The 19,288-nt window shown below is 39.7% G+C and overlaps 1 protein-coding gene across 19 annotated transcripts in view; it reads left to right on the top strand.

Moving 5' to 3' along the window:
- The window catches only part of madd (MAP-kinase activating death domain), a 52,879-nt gene that overhangs the window by 17,745 nt on the left and 15,846 nt on the right, over positions 1-19,288 (top strand). For 5 of the 19 annotated variants that reach the window (XM_080885803.1, XM_080885804.1, XM_080885808.1 and 2 more), the window contains exons 4-24: positions 152-455; positions 1,452-1,583; positions 1,716-1,829; positions 1,981-2,061; positions 4,266-4,322; positions 5,044-5,216; positions 5,340-5,575; positions 5,667-5,823; positions 5,955-6,058; positions 6,143-6,348; positions 6,581-6,834; positions 7,075-7,214; positions 9,089-9,190; positions 9,964-9,981; positions 10,917-10,976; positions 14,326-14,434; positions 14,570-14,756; positions 15,606-15,756; positions 16,071-16,274; positions 17,660-17,710; positions 18,994-19,097. In XM_080885803.1, coding sequence (XP_080741929.1) covers positions 152-455; positions 1,452-1,583; positions 1,716-1,829; positions 1,981-2,061; positions 4,266-4,322; positions 5,044-5,216; positions 5,340-5,575; positions 5,667-5,823; positions 5,955-6,058; positions 6,143-6,348; positions 6,581-6,834; positions 7,075-7,214; positions 9,089-9,190; positions 9,964-9,981; positions 10,917-10,976; positions 14,326-14,434; positions 14,570-14,756; positions 15,606-15,756; positions 16,071-16,274; positions 17,660-17,710; positions 18,994-19,097 — 2,944 coding nt within the window. The remainder of the gene's footprint in view (positions 1-151; positions 456-1,451; positions 1,584-1,715; positions 1,830-1,980; positions 2,062-4,265; positions 4,323-5,043; positions 5,217-5,339; positions 5,576-5,666; positions 5,824-5,954; positions 6,059-6,142; positions 6,349-6,580; positions 6,835-7,074; positions 7,215-9,088; positions 9,191-9,963; positions 9,982-10,916; positions 10,977-14,325; positions 14,435-14,569; positions 14,757-15,605; positions 15,757-16,070; positions 16,275-17,659; positions 17,711-18,993; positions 19,098-19,288) is intronic. The other 14 variants (XM_080885800.1, XM_080885799.1, XM_080885802.1 and 11 more) reach the window with 8 other exon arrangements.

Below are 19,288 nucleotides of genomic sequence, written 5' to 3'. Positions count from 1 at the left end.
AACAGATTGTTTTTCCTCCCCTGAAAAGTGAAATACCATCAGTTCATGCATTTTAATGTTTGTCTCAGTCTTTTTCTTGAATGTTGTGTCACAACGCACACTTCATTGAAAAATCTAAAAACCTTTAAATGTACATTAATGTCCTTCCCAGGGACACCATGTGGCGTGTGTTTACCGGTGCGTTGTCGGTGGAAGAGAAAGGCAGCCAGCTGCTGGCCGACCTGCGGGAGATCGAATCCTGGGTGTACCGGTTGCTGCGTTCACCAGTGCCAGTGGCGGGTCAGAGACGTGTGGATGTGGAAGTGCTGCCCCATGAGCTCAAAAGGCCACTCACCTTTGCCCTACCTGATAGCTCTCGCTTCTCCATGGTCGATTTCCCGCTGCACCTGCCCCTAGAGCTGTTGGGTGTGGATGCCTGTCTTCAGGTCCTCAGCTGTGTCCTGCTGGAGCACAAAGTAAGGACAGGCACAGGTGTTCTTCCTCTTGGTCCAGTCTCTTTATATTCTTTTGTGTTTTGTGCATATATACTAAAGGACAAGAAGAAGGATGTGGATTTTTTTTTTCCGTATTTTTCTTTTCTTTTTTCTTTTTTTTCTTTTTTTTTTTTTTCTTTTTAAGCTGCGGTCAAATTACCCTTGGGATTTTATTAAAGATCATGCCGATTTTAGAAGTGAAAGGTACAAGCAAGGCTATATTTAGTCTGATTGTTCAGTGGTTTCCTCTGGAGTGCAGCTGCATGTCTACGAGTTTTGTCTTTTTTGTTTTTTCTTTCCCAATGACATTTCAGGACATTGTTAGAAATGTCCTGAAATGTCCACATTTTCTGCTGTTAGCTCACTGAAGCCGTGTGGACAGAGCACAGTGGGTAAAAAGAAGAGTGTTAATAGTTTATGATAGAGAGGAAAGACTCTGTCATCTTGTATTTTTAACACTAGAGTCATTAGTGTAGATGTAATAGGATTCTTTGTTTAATTGATTTTGATGTAGTGTTACTCTGTGCATACGTTGACACTGATACATGGGCTCATTTGCAACCAAATCAAACCTACGCTTCTCAGATTGAGTCATACTGTTTAAAGACCATTATGTTGGACTTTTTTCTCTACTTTTCTGTCACCCTGTGTCTAGCAGATATGGGGTTCTTAAGGTATTCTATTTTGATATGTATTCTGCCACTCAGAGATTTCTTGCCGCTCTTGCTGAGATTTTATTGCTGTTAAATATCCATATGTATATAACGAAAATGATTTTTTTATGGCTTTAAATTATGAACAAAGAATGGAACATGGCTTCAAAATCAGAGTCAAATCATACATCAAAAACCGTCAAGTGGTGGAAACGTATCAGGGTGGTGAGAACCAACTAAATACAAAATTTGTTGCATTGTAACGCTCACTTTATTAATCTTCTGCATGTTGTATGTTTTTGTTTTGTTTTTGTGTTTTTCCCAGGTCATTCTTCAGTCCCGAGATTATAATGCTTTGTCTATGAGCGTCATGGCCTTTGTGGCCATGATTTACCCACTGGAGTACATGTTCCCAGTCATTCCCTTACTGCCAACATGTATGGCCTCTGCTGAACAGGTGAAACTTAGTGTTTGTAACAGATACACGTTAAATAAGTCATTTCTCTGTGTATGTGTACATTAAAAAAAAAAGGTGTCTTTTCATTTAATAACAGCTTTGCTTAAATGAACATTTTTCTTCCTTTGGCAGCTCCTTCTTGCTCCTACTCCCTACATTATAGGTGTACCAGCCAGCTTCTTCCTCTACAAATCAGACTTCAAAATGCCAGACGATATTTGGCTTGTTGACCTTGACAGCAGCAAGGTCTGTATAACAAGAGCTCCTTCTCATCTTGGATTTTCTATTTTATTATATTGTGGTTCATTTACCTAATGTTTATTGACTTGCACAAAAAATTTGTTTTTAAAAAGCTCAAATACATTGCAAAAATTAAGACTGCTATGTTTGCCTTCAGGTTATAGCACCTACCAATGCAGAGCTTCTACCACCTCTTCCAGAGCCTGAAGCAGGCGAGCTTAAGAAACATCTAAAACAGGTAATGTATGCGATTTGTTTTGATTCCTCTTAAATTGTTATGACTATAAATTTGTCTGATTCTGCTCAACTGTGGCAGCCATATATTTGCCCCAAATACAGTGAGACTAGCATACACATGAGCATTTCACAGAGAAATTTCTGGAACCCGGGTACTTCTCTGGACCGTTAAAGTTTAATCCCATGATTGCTAGTTAATCCCATTGAATGTAAAACTTGTCTTTCAGCAATGTGAAGAGTAGGGGCTTCCTTCTTCATCAAAGTTGTATGTACTGTAGATGAGTGTGGGGGCATTTGAAACTGGTTTTGTAGTGCACTAACATAAACAAATTTTTCTTTTTCCCCTCTGTTTTCTGTGCATGCTCTAGCTTTTGGAGGTAAAATCAGATGCTAGGTCGCTGCTACCCAAAATAAATACTTAGTATTACTGGTAGCAACTAACTTGGCCTCTAACCTGATTATCTAACATCAGAATCTGGTTCTGATTCATGGAAATACAGCACATGTCACAAAATCCGCTCACATCTTTAATGTAATTAAATATATTTATTTAAAATAATTAAAAATATTTAAGCTACCAATATGTGTTTACTTAGTGTGCTCATTAGCCAGGAAATGTTTGCTATGGCTAATTCTTAGATGGCATTAGCTGCTGATATTCAGAATACCATGCATCCTTATTTTCTAATTTATGTTATTACATTTTGACTTTACTTTTTTATCTCTCCTAGTTGAACAGCTACACTATTAATATCCCAAAAGATATTTATTTACAAAAGATACTGACTACCTATTATTCACTTTGTAATCATATGTTTAATATGAGGTATGAACAGCAATAGTTGTTTTGTAGGCAATATCAGATCATAATCAGTAAAGTCATTGAAAATGTAACCAAAACTAATCATAATAATGATAATAATCATAATATTTTTGCAAAAATAACCTTTTTTTAAATTTAAATTAATAAATTTGAGTCTGTAGGCAATCTGCAGTCTGTAATCTGATGTTGATATTTCATTTTAAATATGATGGTGTTCATCAGAACTGTTGTGCCACCCTTGCATTCATGAAGCAAACACAGACCACAGCTTTTTCAAAGATCCAGTTAAAGTCTTTGCACATTCATTTAGTTCATTCTACCTTGAATCAGAGCCAGTCTGTTAGCTGTGTGTGGTTAGCATCCCTTTCCCTGTGTGCGGGCGTGTGACCGAGCTGCTTGTGTGTACTTGTAGGAGTGTGCAAGGCTCAGTATAGCTGTTGTATATCCGGAAACAAGTTCAGTGTTAATATGAGCAGTGGAGAAAATGTCACTGAATATGGTTGGAGTGATTATCTGAAGACTTTGATGCCATAGCAGAGTGCTACTGATGCTACAGTCTCTGAAAATACTTGCACTTGACCGTTGAGTTACTGAGATAAACTGGTTATAACAGCCAATAATTTTTTGTGTACTTTTGCAAGGCTGGTTGTATTATTACAACTTACCTGACTTTTCTTAAGGACTAGAAGTTTATATACTGCTTACATTTTGCTACAGGTGCTTTATTGTGCAAGTATTTTATTTATTTGTGAAAAGATCTGCAGTTTTCTGTGTGTCATTACCACTCCATTGTAACCACTGGTTTGTCCCAGCTGGTCACCATGGATGTCCTTCATGTATCTTGTAGTGGCTGGATTTTGTAGGTGAACTCTATTATTTGGTCATGTTATTGTTTTTCCTCTGTTTTTGTTTTTCTGTTTGTCTTTCACATCAAACATAAAAGCATTTCCATTTTTCATCTTTCTCTGTCTCTCTTGCTCTGACTTTGTCACATGTCACTGTCACTCAGTCTTACTCTCCAGGCTGTTCATCACTTTTTCAAAGCGGGCACAAATGAATATTTTCTTATCTCCTTTCTTCAGTAAAAAGTAGAATTGAAAATGGAAATGATAAAAGAGCAAAGCCTGTCTGATGTTGCACAAAAAAAATCAAGAGGAACCTTTTCCCTCGTGATTTTTAGATCTGTTTAAATTACAAATATTTTTATTTCCTGTCAGCAAAAAAAATCTAATAAATAGGGAACTGCTGTTGAAAGGAGACAAAGAAAAGAAAAGGGCTACGGTGGTGACCCTTCCGTCATGTGCTGTTCCAGTGTCAGTCACAAAGTTGTCATCCCAGGCCTTCATGTGATTCTCCTCGCATCTCTCTTATCCCCTTCCTAGTGTCTGGTTAGGTTGACCGTGATCACCCAAAAGCAGATCTTCTCCTCTGAGAATAAGGTTACTTATTTCTCCTCCTGTGGAATGTGCCATGCCCCCTGCACGGATATCTTCTCTGTCTCACATTATTTTGCTTGTCACTTCTACTTGTTTCCTATTTTCAAGACCCAAAAATGCATAACAGCGTCACAGAATGTTGCAAACCAGTGTTTTGATACACTGCTTAGCTCTGGCTTGAGCATGACTGAATGTGCGTGCATCTAATCTTGGCATCAGTGAGTATTCTCGTAATGAAAACACGATCCTGTATGATGAAGCTGATCACTTTGACAAAGTTAACATTCATCCAGACGCAGCAACTAAATGTTCCATTATGCTAAGCTAAACATTGACTCTTGAGTCTGCAGCAGTCCCCTCAAAGCAAACTTACTCCCTCCTCTGCTCCTCCTACTCCAAAGTGACACACCCACTGCAGGCATCAACATATGGAAACCTCATCCTTTAGCTGCTTGAAGTAATGTAATGGCGTGGGACTCTGGTAAATAATCTAATATTAGCACAATGCTAAGCAGCAGAATTGCTACCTATAAGAGCCATTGGCTCAACAATCAAATCCCCTTTTATTTCAATTCTGCCTGCCAGTCTGTCCAATTTAAGTAAAGAAATTTATATTCCAACTAAATGTTGGTGCCAAATGTGGGTGTGGTCTATCACAATGCAGTGTTTTTGTATTCAGAGCCACTGCTGTGTTTGTAATTAATGTCACCGGTACCTGTTCTAGGCTTTGACCAGCATGAGTTTGAACACCCAACCAATTCTCAACCTGGAGAAGTTTCAGGAAGGTCAGGAGATGCCCCTGCTCCCACCTGGACGAGATAAAGCTTCGCCGTCATCCACCGAATTCAACCCTCTAATTTATGGCAATGATGTCGATTCTGTGGATGTAGCTACCAGGCAAGAATTGAACTGTCAGGGTTTATCAGCATCTGTCTGAGCTTCCGTTAACACGGAAGTCACACTGATCTTAATAAATAAAATTAAATAAAAAAAATTAATTAAAACTTCTTTGTCTTGCAGGGTGGCCATGGTACGGTTTTTCAACTCTCCAAATGTTCTTCAGGGGTTCCAGATGCACACTCGCACTCTGCGCCTCTTCCCGCGGCCAGTGGTTGCTTTTCAGTCGACGTCTTTTCTTGCATCTCGGCCAAGACGCTCTACCTTTGCAGACAAGCTTTCTCACACCCAGGCCGTAGAGTTCTATGGAGAGTGGGCTCTCAATCCCACAAACCTTGCCTTTCAGAGAATCCATAACAGTAAGACTCATTAAAGATCATAATAGGTTGTCTTTTATGTGAGTATGCATTACAGAATTTGTGTTGAACTCGTTTGAATATCTCTCTTTAGATGTGTTTGACCCCTCCTTAATTGGAGACAAGCCCAAGTGGTATGCACATCAGCTGCAGCCAGTGGTCTACAGAGTATATGATGGAAGCTCCCAACTGGTTGAGGCTATGGCTGGCCCGCTGGAGGATGAAGGCAATGAGTCTGACCCCACAGACAGGTAGGATTAAACCAAGGTCTTTCTGTTTAATCCAGTTCAGTCTACTATCTGGGTTTTTGTTTAATTCTACCATATACTAGCATATTTTCACTTTGATTGCTGTCGGTTGTGATAAATTCAATATGTTGCAGCGGCAGTGACAGTGAGGCTTACGACGACTCCAGCTCATCCTATTCCTCACTTGGAGACCTAGTGAGTGAGATGATTCAAGGTGACATCCAGGGAGACACACCAAGTATGTGGTTATTTTGCCCAATGATCCACTTTGACCACATTCATTGCATTTCCTCTGTTGTAAAATTTTACTTTATTGTCTCAGGCTTGGACCCGCCTACCCATGCAGCACTGGGAGATGCTAGTGAGGTTGAGTTTCAAGACTACCATGACTTCAGGGAAGGGCATGGCCCTGAAGGCCCACCCAGTGGGGACGGACCTGCTGAGCCTTCTGATGGACAGCCTCTTCGCTCAAGCTCTAGCACAACTGCAAGCTCAAGCCCCAGCACAATCATCCAGGGGGTCAACCATGTATGTGATCTTTCTAATTCATTTCAAGATTAAATAGACTTGTGTAGATTGGTCCTCTTTAACCTTCTCTTCTTTTCTTTATTTTTTGATGAACTAAATCTCCTTTTGTTTATGATAAGTGTGTACAAACTGTCTTTGTCTGTTGAGTGTGCATCTTTTTCAGCATGATAGTTGTGCACATTGAGGAACATTTACAAAATTCCCTTCTTATGTGTTTTCATGTGTTTTTTAGGAGCAAGGGGAAGTACCTGAAATTGAGGCATCAGCAAGCGCTGCTTTACAGAACCCCGTGCCGGGATTGGCCAATCAGCCGTTCCTCAGACCTGCAGCTGATGCTGGTCTGGTGGAGCAAGCCAACAAAAAGCAAGAGTATGACAACCCATACTTTGAGCCTCAGTATGGCTTCCCCTCAGAGGATGACCCTGATGCAGAAGAGCAAGTGGAATCATACACCCCTCGATTCAACCAGAACCTCAATGGCAACAAGTGTGTTAAGCTTGTTCATCGCTTGAATGAATGCATTATCTTCATTCAAATGGGCTCTCTGACCATGCAATGATCTCTTTCCAAACCTAGCATGTCAGAATACTCTCTTCATTCATGGTCTTGAATCTTTGGTGGTGTTATGTTATACAGTGTGAATGCTGGAGGGTTACCAGTGGTGTATGTATATTTTCCCGTGTCTACGATGCACTGTAATGTCTTTTCACCATTTTATTTCCGTAGGGCACAGCGTCCTTTACGCCCCAGTAGCCTTAGGCTCCCAGGAGAGTCCGATGGGGAGGGAGACTCACGTAACAGTTCACCAAACTCCACCATTTCCAACAACAGCAACGATGGATTTGGAGGACTCATGTCCTTCGCCAGTAAGAACATTTAAATATTATTGTATTGTCGGCTAACCTGAGGCAATATAATGTGATTGATCTGAATATGGAGAAAAAGCAACTGTATGCTAAGATGAAGAACATGTTGCCAGCAGTGCCAGAAAGACCAGATAAGGTTGATGAGATGAGTTAAATTAGGAGATTTTGTTTCTATATGAAATCTGTTATTATGTGACATACTTTATTTACATATTTGCTTTTGGTTTTACTTTTTAAGTTCAAGTTTCCTCGTTTTACCCAAGGCTTGTTTTGAGAGTAAACATGTTTTACCAAACTTAATGATAAGAGTCAGCGATGTTAAACAGAGTTTTTGCAATATAGTCTCAAAATTAAATCATTACATTTCAAGGACATTTTTGATGTTTATGTCAATAAACGGGAAAAAACCTTCTATTAGCAGCAGCATTATAGTGCAATAATAGTGACAGCATTATATACAGCAGAAGTCAAATGTAAGCACAAAAGTAGCGTTTGCACCATTTTCCCTGGACCTAAAAATAAAACCGCTTGTCCATCACAACCAACACACTGCTTGTGTTGTTGTTGTGCTCAGTAGGGAATGTAAACATATGGTGTCGCTATAGTATTGATATTGAGATATGGAATTTATATATGTCATAAAAAGTTATACCAACATTTTGAAGAAGGCAGGGTATGTCACAGCCTTTGGTGATGAAATGCTATGGAGGCTTAAAAACAAGATGAAATGATGATGTAATAGCAAAGACAGTATATTTAATGTGTGTACTGTATATGCATATGATATGGGTCTGCATAAACACAGATATAAACATTAGGGGTGCAACGATACTCGTACAGTGCTTTCGGTTCGGTACGCATATGTATCGAACAATTCAAAATTTTTAATTTATTTTATCAACTTTCCTTCTGATGATGCTGTCTGTGTTCAGCACTCAGTGGATCTGCGCTCAACAGTGCAGCCTAGGCGGAGTAGTCGAACGCACATTCACTGAGCGCAGGGCAAGCTAGCGAGACAGAAGTTAAGCTCTCCTTGCAACATGGCAAACTGAACCTCCCCCACCCTCATTTAGATCTGGCGTTTGGAACTATTTTGGTTTTCATGTGACGTATGACCCTGAAGGTAAGCGCGTCATGGACTAAAGTAAAACAGTATGTTGGATGTGCCATGCAATGCTCAATTACATTGGTGGGAACTAGTGTGTTAGCGCAGTTAGCTCGTTAACGTGTTGGCCGTCCAGCCCCATGCACGGGGCGATCCGCGGTAGCTCGTTAACGGAGATTTGCCGTGTTGTGGCTTTAATGTCATTTCAACGAGATTAACGCTGACAGCACTAGTGGGAACACAACGAATATGACTGCACATTTACTCCGACATCATCCTAGTGCAAGTGGAAGTAGACAAAAACAACAAGCACGCATGCTACAAACTTTACCCGAGTCATTTAGACAGCCGTTATATCAGGTCCCCATAAGGAGGATCATGTGCTGTTTAATATGCTGCCGAGAGTATAGCCCAGAAGAAGCGTATAGTATAGCTTTTATTTTGGAAAGAGCCATTCCTCTGTAATAAACTCTTTTCCAAAGATGAGTGATTTCTCAATCAGATTTATTTATTTTTATTACTTTGTTGTTTCAGCAACATTAAATTTAAAAACTGTACTTTTGAGTTAAAATATATATTTATAATTTTAATAAATGACAAATTAAAAAGGCATGAACATTTTTTTTGTATCGAAAAAATATCGAACCGTGACACCAAAGTATCGAACCGAACCGTGAATTTTGTGTATCGTTGCACCCCTAATAAACATGTTGGAGGAGGAATTCAAACACAAAGCAGTATTTGATTTTTCTCATCACTCCTTTTACAGGCAATCTCTACAAGAACCACGGCACAAGTTTCAGCTTGTCCAATCTTGCCCTTCCTAATAAGGCAGCAAGGGAGAAATCAACACCGTTCCCCAGTCTAAAGGGTAGGTGGCTTATGTGAACACTTAGTTGTTCAGTATGCTTATCTGTTCAGCGTGGTTTCAGCGGTGATTAAAAAAAATTGTAATATATTTTGTGGGGATATGAAAAGACCTAAAAATAGGAATCGTGGGGGAAAAAAATGATTTTGATACATTTTTTGTTCATCACTGGCTTCATTTACTCAATTATACAATTTTGGATGCTTTAAATTACATGCTATTCTAATTCAATTTAAGTTTTTTATTTTTTTTATTTTTTTATTTTTATTTTTTATGTTATTGACTGATTAATTTACTTTCCTTCTCTGCCTTTCTTTTCTTTTTCTAATTCGTTTTGGGGTAAAAAGAATATTTTAATTTTGATATTGAGGAGGAAGTGGAGCAAGCAGGTTTGTAGAATTTGCTTTTTTTTTTGTAGCCTGACTTTCCTCCTTTTGGATTGGCAAACATATATGGCACTATTTAAAGGAGAATATTGAGGATGTATGAAATAAATAAATTTCTCTCGAGTCAGAAAATCCACTCAGAAACAGAGTTCACATTATTTTCATGGTCTTGTGCAGGTTGTTTTTGCAGAGATGAGCAAATTGAAATTCTATAATGAATTCTGTTTAGGCTGGATTTTCACTTTAGCTGAGAGAAAAACAAAATAATATAAAAAAAAAACAAAAAAGGTAAAGCATGATAAACTAACTCAATAGCTCCACACCATGTGGAATAGCTGCCATAGAAAATGTTCTGTTCCTTTGATTTTGATGTGTTTTGTCTTTGTCCAGATTCCCCTGAAAGCCCGGGTATGTTATGTCTGGTGTGATAGTTTGTAACCTCTTGAATAGGCATTTCTTTAACCTTGAAGTGACCTCTGCTTATCTTTATACCTCTTTTTCTTAGACTAAGACACACTTATAACACCACAGATCTAAACCCCTACCTTCCCCTTTGTTTCTTTGCCATCCCTCTTTGTGTGCCTGTTGGGAGTCTTCTTGATGCACTGTGACGCACACATTTACAGTCAAAAGATTTTTGACTATAATCTGTAATTGGTGTGGCATCTGCTCATCATTACCGCTAGAGGAAAAATGTCAAGTCCTTATATATATATAATGGAGTAACATTTAAGTCTTTGAATGATCTGTTTATCTCCCACTGGCCGCTTGTCTCTTAAACTTTTGTGTTGTTTGCTTGTTTGGTGGCGTTTTCTTTTTGATTTAATGAACTATTTAACAAATATGATTTTAGATTTGAGTATTTTACTGCTTTCTATTTTGGTTTGTTTTTAATTCTTGAAACAAGATAATCACTTAGTGATAAATTCCTTCATGCACATGTTCAAAAAGAAGGGACTCAGTCCATTGCACTAGATTTACACTGTCTATGTTGAACTGTTCAGCATTATTCATGTGGTTCAGGCTACTGATGTGTGCACAACAAAGTATGAGCTATACTCTGCTCTTACTTGGGTTGTAAATGTTGAACATCTTGCTGGCATTGTTCATTTTATCCAACATTTTCAGGGTCAACACCATCATCAGTACATACTGTGTATTTCTCTTTTCTGTCTACCCTTTTTTTTTTTTTTCCTTCAATATTTTTTTTTCTATTGTTTGACGCCATGTTGAGTGTGCATGTGTGTTGTATTATGGGTTGATGTTCAGACTGGTTGTGTCTGGGCCGGTGTCCCTCTCTCTGTCCACCTTTTCGCGGCACTAATTCTGGGTTTTGTGTGCAGTATTTGGGCTAAATTCTCTAATGGAGATAATTACAGAGGCCGGCCCGGGGAGCGGAGAAGGTGGGTTCTGCCCTTTTATCGCGTGAGCTGCATGCTTCTCCAAGCCAGTCAATTACATCTCCCAGCATTCCTCGTGTCTCTCTCCATTTCAGTCACTGTGTTTGTCATTAAAGGTCCAGTGTTGTCTTATCGCACTGCCATTCATAGTGACTGTTCTTTCTCAGACTAACTGTTCATGCCACAGTATGTTTAACCTCATCTATTTCACTAGCAATATCACAAAATGTTAAAACAAATGAGGATATTTTCAGCAATCGCAGGGAAATGAGAGCAATATGTTATAAAACTATTAAGCCCAGAGAAGCAAATGAAACACAAGACGGATAAAAGGATGTAAGAAATACATCACATGTGTAGGTTGTTTTACACCTCAGCTGCAGCACGCTTCCTGAATAGAGCTACTGGAACTTTGACCATAGCTCTGGGAACACCAGTAGTATTATACAAGAGCACATTACAGGACTTGAGACTGTTGCATGCAAATGTCCATAGTCACATTAGTCTCCTACCTCATATTTGGGTCAGTTTTAAGGGCCACGTTCTCAAATAGCTCTGCTTTGAAAGCAGCGGCCTGGAGGAAACATTGTTTTTGCCATGCTGGTGGCCTGGGACAATTTCTTAATTTTTTAAAATTGATCTGGTGGTTTCTGTTACTACATTGGGCCAAGGTATAGTCGGCCCGGATGGAACTCCATCATCTGTTGGCATGCTGGCTGTGGGCAGGTAAAGTGGAATTTATTGTCCAGCAGGGTTAGCATGTTTGCAGTCTGCTGGCTCTCAAAGGATGGCCCGTCTGCCTACAGAGATCTCATCAGAGGGAGGCCACTTTTGCCTCCCTCTGATGAGTGCAGGCAAAGTGCAGAGCATATGGTACAAATGGTCTGTGGCCACTCTGTCAGACAGACCAACAACAGAACAAATCAAAGTACAGTACTGACAAAAAGGACAGCATGTGTTAGCTGGCATACTAAACTGTACAAAGAAACTACCTTACTGCATAGCTAAATGGTGGGATGTCCCAGCCTATGGTGAAGACTCATGTTCAGGGTGAGGTGAAGCAAAAAGGCAGTTAGTGCCTGGTGATGGAGAAGTTGGCTAAGCACACCTGCCTATGGATGGATGAGCTGGCTACCCTATAAAACATATCGAAACAAGAAGAGGTGTTTGAATAATGACTGTGCAGTAGAGCTATATGCAGGCTGTACTTTGCAGTCACCAGCCAATCAGAATATGTGTAATGAGAAAAGCTTCCCAGGAATAGACAGGGAGGTGCATCGCAGGGGGAGACATTGAAACTAATGCTAGGAATGAGAACCCACTGATTCCTTTGATAATGGTGGGGCAACCAACTCTGTCACCTGATCCACAAATAATATCTTAACTATAAATCATATCTTAAAATTATGCCTGTTATATTTTTACAGATTTATTTCATTTGTATCATGATGAATCAGTGTTTCTGATTTATTGACAGAATTTGTTATTCCACCTGGCTCAGTCAGTGCAAAAATCTGACCAATCATTGTACCCTGACCTGCTTTTACAGTTGTATATTATTTCCAGGCTTCAGACTGGTATGCAGATTGATCTCACTTCCAGTTTATTTTTCAACTCAGGTCTTCCGAGCATTTTACCCCTGTTTTCTAGCTTCTTTAAGAAGCCACAAACAAAAAATTATGAAAGTTGAGTCTCCGGATAGAGAAGCTGAGTTTCCAACAAGCTTCTTTTCATTTGGCCTCAGACTTATCTGTTCATATTCATAGTGGACAGAGTCCATACAGTCTCCACCCTCTTCCTGCTGCAACATTCATCATACTTGAAAATTCCCCGTGTTTCAAGTGCTGCTTCAGTTGCCATCCCTTCCACAATAAATCATAAGGAAAACCGAAAGAACAGCTATGAGTTATTGGTTTTCAGACTAAAGCATGCTGAAAAATTCTTCTTGTGCAGTCACAGCATTGATCTCCAATAAAACTTCAACAACAGAAATAAACAATAGATCTCCACTGCCATATAAAAGTGGAAGTAAACAAGCTTGTGATGAAAGGAAAAAGAAAGATTTCCATCCCCTTCTTTTTGGGGGATGCTCCTCACCCAGCCCAGTCTTAAAAACTGCTGAAGCTTGATGCGCTCCCGCGTGTTATGTTTGTATGTGTGGTTATAATGGACAGCATCCTTTCATATTGTTGGTTATTGCTGCTACAGCATGACTGGCCATTTTAGTTGCAGATGAGTCAAAGCAGAGTTTCTGTGTCGGAACCAGCATGCTCTGTCAGCAAATGAAAGGAACCTTTGACCAATTTTAGAACTGGGCCACCAGACTGAACACAATGTCAGGCTTCCTCCACTTATGCCTATTTCTTGTTATTTCTATGTTACATTTATAGTGAAAAAGCTCCATTTAATGCTTTTTTTTTTTTTTTTTTTTTTTTTGGTCAGTGTTGTGTTTGAATAATTTTTACTGGAAAATTTTTACTGGAATTGTTAACTGACATAACCGAACAGGTGTGCCGCACATTAGTATTTAGCATGAACGCCGGCACATACAGGGTGAGTCGTAGAAGGAGCGGGTTCTATTAGGAAAGGCTCTTTGAAATGTGTAGTTTGAGTCAACACGGTGTAGCTGGAATAGAAAAACAATAATAAAATATCAGATCAGTGGAAGTTATTTTGTCTGAAATGGCTGAATGTGTAACAGCGTTTAGGTTTCTTACACACAGTTAGGTAAAGGTTTAAAATGGATGGAAATTGCAATACTTGGACTTGAATCATTTTTTGATCATTTTATACTACAATGATGAAATGATTTCCACAGTCCTAACATCTGCTGCATTGTGGTATCCATCCACTCACGTCTTTATTTTCCTTCATGCATGTTATCACTGATGTAGTTTTGCTACACACTGTCCTCCCACTGACCTCAAATCACTATTCTGCTAATGTGTGATGCCACCACCAAGAGCACCATTAGGACTCCTGTGTGTGTTTGTGTGTAGAGAGCAAGAGAAGAAGAGTGTGTGCACCATGTCCCTGTTTGATTTGTCCTTCACTTCTCCTGTTGTAATAATAGACTCTAGCAACGCCAGTAATTTGTGTGTTCAGCAGTAGATAACCTTCAGTGTTTGTCCTCTTCACAAAGTGATGTAAACTGCTTTCTTTCCTATCTGATGTTGAATCTTATAAAAATCTGATTTGAAAGCCCCCCCCGGATTACAATTCCTGGTTAGCAAGTGCCTCTGTGTGAGTCTAATCCAGTGCTCCTCTGTGTAGCGAGCTAGTAGTTTGTAGTTTATGTGTGTTATTATTTTGTGATGTATTAGAAACATAATTATCGTGGTTGTTCTTCCAGGCGCACGCGCACCTCGAGCACTTGTTGACCAGAAGTCTTCAGTGATCAAACACAGTCCGACTGTGAAAAGAGAATCGCCCTCTCCTCAGGGCCGGGTAAACAACACAAGGTAGTAAACGATTTTAGATTAAAAGTATTTCTTAATTCTTTTGTATTTGTTAAGCTAAAGGCTTTAGATTGGATGCATTTTAATTGTTGTGTAATTGCTGTTTAGTGTGACTGAACCTGTGTTATGTCCATTCAGTGAGAACCAGCAGTTCCTTAAGGAAGTAGTGCAGAGTGTTCTGGATGGTCAGGGAGTGGGCTGGCTCAATATGAAAAAGGTGCGCCGCCTGTTGGAGAACGAGCAGCTTCGTGTGTTTGTGCTGAGTAAGCTGAACAGAGCCGTCCAGTCGGAGGAAGACGCCAGGCAGGAGATCATTCGGGATGTGGTGAGATCTTTGTTCTTATTCATTATTCCATGACAGCGCTTGCCTGTACCAGGAGTATTTTTAAACCTGGGCTATATTTTCTCATTTTGTTTAGTCTAAATGATTAATCTGGACAAAAACATTTGGAATTGGTCCAGTATTGAGCCAGAACAATATAGAAGGAAGTTCTGAAACAGTATTCTAAGGCTCTGCTGTGTTTGATATCAACCTGCCAGGCTTTTGCATATACAGATGCAACAAAATAAAGCTAACCACAGTTCCACCACTCTGCAGCATGTTAAAGCACTTATCTGTTAAAAGTGCTTGGCTGTAGGTTTTCTTCTCCTTTTTCACTAGCGGTCGTTATTTCGTTTGAAACATAATCACTGCAAAAAGTGACAAAAGAACAGCTTTTCAATAAGAGTCCTAGCTCCCCATAATGTATACATACATTAATGTATAACATTATGGTATCCTTTCTGCCCTCTCCACCCATCCCTGGTTGGTACTCTTTGAGTTTGAGTGATGGTCCCACCGTTGGCTTCCTGCAGCTGCTTCCATCACACAAGATTTTCGAGAGCAACTTATCCTGCATGTTTTTATGGTGTATAAACACTTAGAAGAACAGTGAACTTCGAGGATTTTTTTAATTTTCAGAATATAACTATTGGAATAATAATTCCATGAGATTATATATTATATATGAAGTGTTTCAATCTGGGACTTGTTCAAAGTATTGTTTGCCTTTAATAACTGAGACTTGTTTAAGGTTTTGAAATGATAGTCTTTGACGATGGAAGCTTGTAGTGTTATTTGTATTTTTCTATTCAGTTTTTCAGTAGAAACCATGTTACTGTGTTTTGTTTCCAGGAGGTGAACAGGAAGGTGTACAAAGGCATGTTGGACATCTTGAAGTGCACCGTTTCCAGTCTGGAGCACTCCTACACTAATGCAGGCCTCGGGGGAATGGCCAGTGTATTCAGCCTGCTGGAAATAGCACGTACACATTATCAAACCAAAGGTATGCCTCATGCTTTTAACACGGAGGAGTGGAAATGAGTGAGTTAGAGGATTTATTTATTTACTTTTACTTTTCTCAGCTTGTTTAAGATTCTTTGTGCTGAGGAGTGTAACGGCAGCGAGCCTGTGCTACTAACACTTGTCCGTCTTTGCACTGTTTATATTAAGCTTTGTGTTGCATGTTAGACTTCGAAGCACTAAAAGTGTGATTTTTCTTACTTTTAATTGATTCCCAGTTTAACCCACCGCCTCTTTTGTTTTTGTGTATTTTTGATGACCTCTGTTTTTGGCCCCTTAATTTCCGTAACTCGGTAGACCCAGAAAAGCGCAAGCGAAGCCCCACAGACAGTGCTGGCAGCCCAGGGAGTAAAGAGAGTCCTTCTGGTCGTATGGAGACTGCCAGACCTCAGGGCCTTCTGAATATTCCCCACCTGCAGCTGCCACACCACACAACGGGCAAAGGAGCCCGCCATTTTGATACCCGGAGTCTGAATGAGGAGAACTTTATTGCCTCGATTGGTGTGTACACCACTCCAGCCCGGTTGCATGTGCACTGTAAAAATCCCCTCCCCCTACAAGCTCATCACCCTTAATACCAGTCTCCCTCCCCTCCTCCAGCCGTCTCAAAGAAAGATCCCCTCACTTGTTCCAGACTCAGATTCTTGCAGGGTAATAATATTCCACACATTTTGACTAAAAATAATCGCAAGAGTGGGCAGCCAAACTAAAAAACCAAAACAACAATAATAACAATAATGTTCTGCTTAGATGATTTTCGAAATTCAAATTCAGAATGAGGCCTTGGTTGCAGACATGATGAAAGCCTTGCAAAGTGTCTGGAATATATCCCTGTCTTTCAGCCTGGACTGCGTGTGCTTGTCTCCCTTCCCTTAAACATCTGTGCCCCTGTTTGCCTCCTTCCCAGAGTTCTGTCGTTAGCCTCTCGGCACCTTGAATGCATGTCATTGTTTTGGTCTTCCAATACGTAAATCTGCAGTAGTGGATGAGGGAAACCAGAGGTATGCGCATCAGTAGTCGAGACTACCCTCACTGCAGGTTTTCTGCAAGGCGTGCTGTAGAAAATAGCAGCTCCCTTTGCTCTCAGCATGGTGGGTGGAAGAATCACTCCCCAGTAAACAGTCCCAGTAAGAATGCAAATGTCACCTAAGAAGCTTTTCTATTGGTCCAGATGGAAGTAAGTGGAAAAATCTTTAATAATCTCTTCAGGATTTCAATTTCCAAAAGTTATTCTGGGTCTGTATACAGGGGACTTTCTCAGCTAAACCACCCTGACGCCTCTCCTACCCATACCCCCTTCTTTTCTTGTTAGAAGCTGCACCTTCAATTCTACAGAAAGCTGTGAGACTTGCATCCTGGCTTCTGCAACTGCTCCATTTCACATGCTGGCTAATCGGCCTCTCAACCTCATCCCATGCTCTTTTCCAAATCATCCATCTCTCTCCCTCTCTCGCTCTCTTTCTATCTCCTGATCTCTCTCTCTTGCTGTCTTACTTGTGCTCTGGAGAGCCAGACAAATGCAATAAATGCAAATCAGTGGCCTGTAATTAGAGCAAAAGCTCATTCTGACGTCACTGTGTGGCTCTCCAGGACTTTGTGCCAGGAACTACGGGTGTGTTGTAATGTTCCCTTAGTAGCTGTTACACATGATGGATTCAATGTAAAGAAAAAAAAAAAAGTTCTTTTTCTATTTTTTAAAATGTTCCAGATTAAAGCAGAGCTACATGCAAACATTACAAAATACCTTCCGTCAATATTGACAGATTCTCAATGCTTACTTTGTTTTGCTTTTGATTTTGATGCTCATCCACCATACATGCCTTTTCAACCAGCTCTCTGACTCTCTCTCTGTCTTTCTCTCCTTGCTTGCAATGCATCTTGGGTAGAATTGTGGAGCAAGCACCAGGATAAGCAAAAAGCTATGGAAAAACAACAGAGTAAGAGACTTTTCACACACCCAAAAAAACCCAACAAAAAAGGATTAGGGTGTTCAGCTGCTGACCTTTTTTTCCTGCTGCCTTCTGTCTACCTTTTCAAACTTACCAGGATCTTTTATACATGAATAAATAAAAAAGAAATGAAGGAGAATAACCCAAGAAATATAGTTACACAGGTCTTGATTTTACTCTTACAAATAAAATGTGTATCAGGCTGTTTTTTCTATAAAATAATTAAGGCTAAAGCATTTTACACAAATACAATACTTTTAGGGAAAAGAAAGCATTTTATTTTCAAAAATGCCATGCTGTGTTTAATAGAGACTGTTTCCAAAATCTTGTGGAACTTAATTGACATTTTAAAAAAAAAAGGGGGAATTTCAATATGTCATTTTGTTTTACCAGTGTGTTTCTTTTTCCTTGCAAACATGCATTATGATGAACAGAGATGAATACCTGCTGCCCTGTCCTCCTCTTTTAACTGTATTCTTTCCAGTTTCAAGTGGCTTGCTGTAAACTGTGTGTTTGCAGCCAATATTTCACAGGTACACTTAAAAGCCTTATGAAATGTTAGAAAAGTTAAACGTCACAAAATCACGGGGGGGGAATGAAAAAGGAACAAGGAAGGGTCAGGATGTACTCGTCACCATCTGCACCTGCGGAGGTGATGGAACAAATTGCAAATCACACTTGAAACAGAAAATGTCTCCTTTACCGTCCATCAGTTTGTCTGCATGCCTAACTGCCTGTGTCTGTTTTTGGTGTAACTTGGGCCACATTTGCAGCATTGACTGAGACTTAATGTCACACGCTCTGGCAGTTTTGTTTTCATTTGTAACTTTTTCCCAATTTTACTGCACTCTGCTTGCCCCTTCTGTCTTTTCTCTGTCTGGTCTTGAACAACTTAAGCTGTTTTTTTGTTTGTTTTTTTTTTCATTATAACACCAGTATTTTATATGGAAAGATAAAAATAAAATAATTAGAACTTTTTTTTTTTTAAGATGCAGGAATTATTAATTTTTCTTCTTACAGTATTTTTCAGCTAGAATGAGGTTAAGGCACCAAGTCTTTGATACCAAACTTTGATAAGCTAGTGTTATACTGTATGCTTTGCTGTGCACAAGTGCAATGCAATGTTTAAATTGAGGCTTTGGCACTTCAGATGGATGTAGCGTCAGTGTCGCTGTGCTGTGCTGGCTTTGAGTGAGGCGGCTCTGAATAAGGTAAGAAGGCAGCGTAGTTGTCTTCATGAAAATGTGCTTATAATCATGCCTATTTTGCAGGGTCAGAAGGAGCAAAGCAGCAGCGCCCCCAGGTGACAGATGCAGAGGAGAAGAAGTCCCAAATCAGTGCTGATAGTGGCCTGAGTGTAACATCTGGATCTCAGGTTTGTATATGCAGCACTGTGCGAAAACATGTGTGAAGCATAGAGAAGATTAAACTAGGTTTAAAATATAAAAGCTTAATAGTTCAATCTAATTCCCCAGTCTTTGTATATGTTTTTGCCAGAGCCTGTAATTCTTGTAGTATTCAAGTTTTGATGTTGTTTCCCTTGAAAATACCATTACATATAAAAAT

The sequence above is a fragment of the Rhamphochromis sp. 'chilingali' genome (genome assembly GCF_963969265.1).
Source record: "Rhamphochromis sp. 'chilingali' genome assembly, chromosome: 6".
NCBI lineage: Eukaryota > Metazoa > Chordata > Actinopteri > Cichliformes > Cichlidae > Rhamphochromis > Rhamphochromis sp. 'chilingali'.
Note: the sequence above shows the minus strand (reverse complement) of the source record. Positions and strands in the feature narration are given on the sequence as shown.